Below are 7,369 nucleotides of genomic sequence, written 5' to 3'. Positions count from 1 at the left end.
TTGGAGCCCCCTCTGGCTGGTGACTCTCAACCTGGCTGCCCTCTGGGATTCCCCTGGGGGATTTTAAACTCTTGTGCTCCTTGGTGGACCTGAAATCAAACTCAGGTGTGGTGGGAAGGTGATTGGCATCAGTGTTTCTAAAATGCTCCAGGGGGTAATTCCACTGGGCTCTTAGGGGCTCAGTAAACTGAGCCCCAGAGGGCAGCAACTTGCCAGTGTAGCTAGTCTGCAGGAGGGCTCCAGTGAACAGAACTTACCTGGTCACAGGAATAGATGGAGAGAGTTCTTGAGTGCCCCTCAGCAGTAGGAAAGGAGGGAGAGGTTGTAAAAGCCGAGTACCCAGGGCAGACGGGGAAGAAGAAAAGCTGGTGGGAGCAGGTGCTCAGGTGTCTTAGGAGATTTCAGGAAGACATGGGTGGTCAGCAAAGGACTCCAGGTTTCTCTCTCCCATTTCACAAAAGAGAAGACAGAATTGTCTGAGGACTTGGTTGGAAAGGCATCAGTCTGGGGTGAGAGGTCAGTCATTAGCACCCAGGGTTCTGGAGATTGGCTGTCTCGAATGATGAGGAGGCAACCCAAAAGGATGTCCCAAGTCTGTTTGTCTTTGGACAGCATTAAGAGTGGTCTCTCCTCCAGGCCGACTGCAGTTCCTCACCAAGGCTTTGCAAAGTCTTGGCAATAGCCTTAGCAACCACAGTGGTGGTGCCACTGGACTGGTGGAGTCCAGTGTTTGTTTTGCATTTAGAACCCCCAGGAAGACAAACCACTTAACAACCTCTCTGGCTTCAGCTTCCCCCACTTTTATATGTGACCTCTTCTGGGACTAAATGAGAGAACATACATGAACGATCCAGGGATACAGGGCTGAGGACGGTGCAGTGTGAACAGATGTGGGCATAGGGGCATTTATGTGAACAATCACCAAAGGGGCCACTCTGGTATTGCAACCTTCAACCAGGTTCGAAGGTCATGCATCTGGCCTCTTGGCTCATGTTGGTATGGCGTTGTTCTTGAGGAAGCTCTTTTTCTGTCTGGGATGGAGAGGAGCTCTCACAGGTTCTCAGCAGGACGGATTTTCTGAGCTGGAACAAACCAGGAATATGTTCTGATTAGATCAACAAATAGGAGAAAGGAAAGGTAGCCAAAAGCCCTGGCTCCTGGTCTCAGCTGTGCCATGTGCCACAGGCACGGTGCTTGTCTGTGTGGCAATGGTGGCGTGTTGTACTTTTGGAACCCTCAGCTCTGCTAGTCAACTAGAGCCCATGTCACCACGCGCACTCCTTCAGGTTGTTGTGAGACTCATTCACTCTGGGTTTCCTGGTGTCTACTGCAGGTGCGTGGGGCCTCATCCAGCCGTCAGGAAGCGGGGCAAATGTGGAGGTCAGTCAGACGGTTGTGAGCAGCCAGGGAGGCCTGTGCCTGGCTGGGGGCTGGGAAGGGCCACCCAAAGGAAGTGACTTTTCAGCTGAAACAAAGGGTCACTAGGACGCTGCCAGGTCAGGGGTGCATGTGGCCTAACAGAGGCAGGTAGAATGCTGCAGGTGCTCGGGGAAGGCTGATGCTGCAAAAGCATGATTTTTCTCTTAATTATTCCTGGAGGATCTATGGCACCCACGGTAGGGCTTCAGGGGCCCATAAACCAGGGAATCTCAAAGCTTCCTGAACTTCACCGAGCTCGTGTGAAAACTGTCTGAATGGGGGAAAGGTTTTGGAGACAAGATTTCCCTGAATACCGCGGCCCCAACACCAGCCTCCTCCGACTTGGCTCTAAGGCGATTCAGAGTTTCCTTCAAAGATGTGGCGAGAAGGCTGGAACAGAGCAGGGGAAAGTAGCAGGTGTGGGTTTGGGGCAGAGGAAGGAGAGCAGTTGGCAGTCGGGGTGCACCCATAGTGCCTGTGTACAGCCCAGGACCAGTGGGGCAGAGGACCTGCTGCAGAAGGGAGGGGAACACTCATCTGCATCTGGCTGATTCAGTTGGGGTGTGGAGGCCCTGCCGCCTCTCAAGGGCACGCCTCATCACCTTTCCCTCCCTATCTGCTTCTCATGTGTTCTCTCTGCCCTCCCTCTTCCCTCTTGCCCTCGTCCTCTCTTTGCAGCACCTTCTGTCAAAGGGAAGAGGAAGCAGTCAGAGGGGGATGACTCACTAGACTCTCCTGTGTCCCCTAAACCAGATGGTGAACAGAACAGGAGCCAGAGCCCAGTCCAGCTGGAGGTGAGTTGGGCAACCCCCTGGGAGCCTCCCTTGCGTGCAGCCTCCGGGGAACTAGAGACTCCCCTAGCTCTCAGGAGGGGGACATGTTTGCTACCCCCACCTTGCAGAGCTAGGAGAGGCACCCAGACTAGCTGTCTCCGGACATTTGTGGAGGTTGGGGACTGGGAGCTGGGCAGGCTGGAGGACTCGCCCCCCACCTATGACAGGAGGTCTTAGCCTTTGTTTTTGTAACAGAACCCCTTTATCAAATGAAGATCACCCGGAACCTTGACCTGTAAAACAGATAAAAGCACTCTTCCGTGATGTAAAACTACATTTACATCCCTCTGTGCAAATTTATCCCGTGGGCATTAAAGCCACTGAGTGAGCTCAGCAAGGCTGTTTAATGGGTGCTGTCGGAGCAGAGGCCCAGGGGTGGCCCTTTGGGGGTGTCAGCTTCAGCATCCTGCCTTTTGGCTGTTTGCTCTGGTGGCACAGTCTGGAGTAAGAATCCTGAGTTGCGTAGAAAAACTAGTTACAATGCTACATTTTTAACAGCTTGCCTGGAATTCAGAGAGTAGGACTAGAAGAGCAGGTTCATTTGAGGAACAGTAGTAAGGGAAGGGAGCCTTCACTCTGAGGCCTGCTCCCAACTGCCCTGACTCCTGTGTGCTGACATTTCCTAGGGAACTTGGGTCTGCGTGGCTGGTTATCAGAGGTCTTAGATAAGTCAGAAACTTTGAAATGGTACTGAATATTTTTTAGGATGCATGGCTGCACTAAACTTTGTGTTCTCAGGCCTGATAGTTCTTGTGCGGCTGGTGTTTGGGGCTGCCCCAGCCAGGACCTGAAACACCTGCAGCCCCAGCCCACCACACCCGTCTGCCCTGAGCCACTAGGCAGATGAACGGCATCAGCAGAAATTGCCCCTCTGGGAGCAGAACCCAGTATTTCTGTGCGTCTGACAGGGTGTGCTGGTAGAACAGGGCTTCCCCTCCCTGAAGTCAGCAGGCAGACTGGTGGGTCAGGGACATAGGCCGCCATGGCAAAGGCTCAGTGGTTGCAGGCCTGGCAGCGCGGCCCTACAATGCCAGGAAGCACCAAGTACTTTCGTTCCTTCAGCTTCGACCACAGGGGTTGCTGGGAGGCCTGGGACACAGCCTGCCACCAAGAGCTCACAGTCTGGGACGGGAGCTAAGACAGTAACAACTGCAGAGCAAGAGAAAGAAGTGATCTGGGCCTGGAGAGAGGCGGGAGAAGGTGCGAGCCAGTGTCCCTTGCCATCTCCTGGACCCTGATCTGTGGCCCTGGGCACTAAGACAGCTGCGCCTTTTGGACCTCAGGAATAATCCCTCCAGCCTAGAGCAATAGGCTGGTTGTTGGGGGGCCTGGGCTTGGGGGCCAGGCACCTCATTCCTCCCCAGCTACCAATGGTTTCCACCTGCCTCAGCCACACACCAACTGGGGGCTCATTGCAATGCCTCCTGTTCTTTCCCCAGGACTCCCCCGAGGCAGGCGGGGAGCGGGAGGAGGAGCAGGAGCGGGAGGAGGAGCAGGCCTTCCTGGTCAGCCTCTACAAGTTCATGAAGGAGCGACACACGCCCATCGAGAGGGTGCCCCATCTCGGCTTCAAGCAGAGTGCGTCCCTGGGGTGCAGGCAGGGAGGGGGGCCCGGCAGGGGACCCCAACCAGGCAGGTACCTCCGCTCTGGGTGATCCTGGACGCTGCCAGCCCATAGAGGTTGCACATAGAAGGGGCGCCCCCTCTGGGCACAGGGCTGGCAACGGGCGGGGCCAGATTTCCATCCTCACTTGCCAGTGGGGTCCTGTGCACAGGGCTGGCCGCCATCTGTCACAGCGCCCATTGGTATGCGCTGGTCTGTGCCTGCCTGACCAGGCCATAGGATCGGGCTGCTGGCTGCCCTCTCCTCCCACACAGACTGACAGTGGCCCTGCCCTGTCTTTTCTCCAGTTAACCTGTGGAAGATCTACAAGGCAGTGGAGAAGCTGGGAGCCTATGAGCTGGTAAGGACAGCCCCTCTGAGTTCTCACCATGCTACATCTCCCAGCACACCCTGCTGCAGCCAGAGGGGAAGCTAGGGAGCCCAACAGAGCTGCCCTTGTCTGCAGACAGGAGGAAGAGGCAGACTCCCAAATCCTGCCCTTTCCTTGGCTCTCCTACATGCAGTGGTGAAGAGGGGCCTGCCTTGCCTGCTGGTACTTTGCTGCTCTAAGCAAGTTTTCCTCTCTTCCCCATCTGTTCTGCCCACCCTGTGCTCAGAAAGCTGCTTGGGCCAGCAGTCAGGTGGCGGCTCCTGGGAGGGAGAACTGGCTGGTAGCCAGGCCAGCCCCCTCCAACCGTCTGGGCCCCTGCCTCTGGAGAAGCAGCTCCAAAACTAGTCCTTGCTCCTTCTCCTGCTGAGAGGGAGTCCAAGACCTCAAGGACACCACAGCCAGCGGGCAGACGTCACCCACACCTTCACATTGTGCCCTTGCAGGTGACTGGCCGCCGCCTCTGGAAGAATGTGTATGATGAACTGGGGGGCAGCCCGGGCAGCACCAGCGCGGCCACATGCACTCGTCGCCACTATGAGAGGTGTGGAATGGAGGACCCAGGAAGGGGAGGGCTGGTCCCCTGGTTCCAGGACCTGGACCACCTTCATGGTGGGACTGGGAGTAGGGGTGCAGGTAGACAACTGATGTCCACAGGGGGAGGCGGGACATGTGCCCGTCTAAGCTGCAGGAACGTGTGCCTGCATGCCACTCATCACCGCCTGGAGCTCAGCCTGCAGCCTCCTGGAAAAGATGAGGAAGAGCATAGGCCCTGGTCACTGTAGGTTGTCTTGTATAGTGGGGGGATTCCTGGTTTGTGGGAGGAGCCAGAGGGGCTTGGAGTCCAAGCAGGTCTAGAAAGATGGGGATGTGGGCCAGATGCCTGGTCTCATGGTGGACATGCCCTGCTGTCCGCAGGCTGGTCCTCCCATACGTGCGGCACCTGAAGGGGGAAGATGACAAGCCACTGCCCCCCTCTAAGCCCAAGAAGCAATACAAGATGGCCAAGGATCCTCGGGGGGATGACGGGGCCACTGAGAGGCCAAAGAAGTCCAAGGAAGAGAAGCGGGGGGACCAGGTGAGTTCCGAGTCCTGCTGCAGCCTGTAGCTAACTTTGGGCTTCCCTGTCCCCTGCCTCTAGAAGGTTCCCTGCCCTGAGGGCAGAAATGAGGCAGGGTAGGGTAGGGGTGAGGGGAGGGAGGATGCTTCAGGACCCTGTGATAGTCGTGAAAGTTATTTACTACCTGAGAGCCCTCCAGTGAGGACGCCTGGGGGTTAGAGCCCAGTCTGCACCCCATTCACCAGGTCTGACGCCCTGACACCAGAATGTGTCCATTCAGAGGATGGGGCACCTTTTGAAAATTTTGCACAAAGGCACTGGAAGGGCTAGCAGAGACCCCTGGGTATTCATCTCCCTGGGATCCCTCTTGTCCCCAGGCCCCCCAGGTTAGGATTCCTAACTAAGGCCTTGCCCTGAGGCATAGCCTTTTCTCATTCCAGATGATGTCAGGAAAGTCCAAAACCGATGTCACCACTGACCTCACCCAGCTTCCCAGCCAGGAGCCTCTCAGAGATGACACGGAACAGCCAGGTCCAGCCCCTGGGCCCTCTCAGTCCTTTGTGGGTACCAGCGGCTGCCCTGAGGCCTACAAGCGGCTCCTGTCCAGCTTCTGTAAAGGAACACATGGCATCATGTCACCGCTGGCCAAAAAGAAGCTCCTGGCCCAGGTGAGCAAGGCAGAGGCCTTGCAGTGCCAAGAGGAGGGCTGTCGCCATGGAGCAGGTGGCCCCAGTGGGGAGCCTCAGGTGGCCCCAGCTTTTTGTCCTCCAGAGAGTCCTCGGAGCCCAGGAGATTTGGCTGAAAACTCCAGGCACCGGCTGACCCCTCCAGAGGGGTTGCAGGCCCCTGGGGGCAGCCTCAGGGAGGAGGCGCCCAAGGGCTTCCGCCCGTCAGCCCCCATCTTCACTGGCTGTTTCCATGCCTGTCCCACTGAGGTACTGAAACCCATCAGCCAGCATCCCCGGGACTTCTTCCCAAATTTTAAGGATGGAGTGTTATTAGGACCTCCTGGCAAAGAGGAGGGACTACCGGTCAAAGAGTCTCAGCTGGTGTGGGGCGGGGATGCCAACCGACCCTCTGCATTCCACAAAGGCAGCTCCAGGAAGAGCAATCTGTACCCCAAACCCAAAGCCTGCTGGGTGTCCCCCATGGCTAAGGTCCCAGCTGAGAGCCCTGTTCCCCTCCCTACCTTCCCTACCAGTCCAGGCCTCAACAATAAGCGCAGCCTGGAGGAGGGTTTTGCCCATGGTGGCAAAAAACTGCGTGCCGTGTCCCCCTTTCTTAAGGAGGTAGACACCAAGGAATGTGGGGCCAAACCTGTGAGGCCTGGCTTGGCTGTCTCCTGCTTGCTGGGCCCAGCCCTAGGGCCTGCCCTTCCAGAGGCCTATAGGGGCACCATGCTGCGTTGCCCACTGAACTTCGCTGGCACCCCGGACCCCTTAAAAGGCCAGGCCACTCTCCCCTTCAGCCCCTTGGTCATCCCAGCCTTCCCAGCCCACTTCCTGGCCACTACAGCCCCTTCACCCATGGCCACTGGCCTCATGCACTTCCCCCCAGCATCCTTCGACAGTGCCCTTCGCCACAGATTTTGTCCAGCCTCGTCTGCCTGGCATGTACCTCCTGCCACAACCTATACAGCACCCCACTTCTTCCACCTGAACACCAAGCTGTAGGTCAGAGCCTGCTGTGCTGTGCTATGGAGGGACTGACGCGGCTCGAGATGGGTAGGCCCTGCCAGGGTGCTCTGGGCTACAGCCCATTCCCCAGGAGGGCTCAGCTGTGCCCCTGTTGGGCATCCTGGCACAAAGAGGAGGCAAAGGAAGAACTGACTTTGTGTAAGGAAGCAGCCAGAGCCCAGGGACTGGAAACCCAGTTGTTGCAAGTGTTTGGGAGAAGATGGTCAATGCTGGCAACTCTCATCTGGGTCTCCAGAGCAGAGGCCGGGAATGGGGTATGGGGCTGAGGAGCTGGGGAGCAGCTTGAGGCATCCAGGCTGCCTATGGAGAATCTAATAAAAGAGCAACGTGAATCCACCTGAGGTGTGCATGATACAGACCTTCACAAGG

At 57.1% G+C, this 7,369-nt stretch overlaps 1 protein-coding gene across 1 annotated transcript; it reads left to right on the top strand.

Annotated features, from left to right (window-relative positions):
• Nucleotides 1-3,760: 3,760 nt before the first annotated feature.
• ARID5A (AT-rich interaction domain 5A) lies at nucleotides 3,761-6,976 on the top strand (the record flags this gene model as incomplete). Its single annotated transcript, XM_084235044.1, has 5 exons — nucleotides 3,761-3,830; nucleotides 4,164-4,216; nucleotides 4,690-4,787; nucleotides 5,162-5,321; nucleotides 5,744-6,976. Exons 1-5 carry the CDS (start codon nucleotides 3,776-3,778, stop codon nucleotides 6,974-6,976), a joined length of 1,599 nt encoding a protein of 532 aa, XP_084091170.1. The 5' UTR covers nucleotides 3,761-3,775.
• Between the last annotated feature and the right edge of the window lie 393 nt (nucleotides 6,977-7,369).

This window comes from Talpa europaea, assembly GCF_964194135.1.
Source record: "Talpa europaea genome assembly, chromosome: 6".
Classification (NCBI taxonomy): domain Eukaryota; kingdom Metazoa; phylum Chordata; class Mammalia; order Eulipotyphla; family Talpidae; genus Talpa; species Talpa europaea.
Note: the sequence above shows the minus strand (reverse complement) of the source record. Positions and strands in the feature narration are given on the sequence as shown.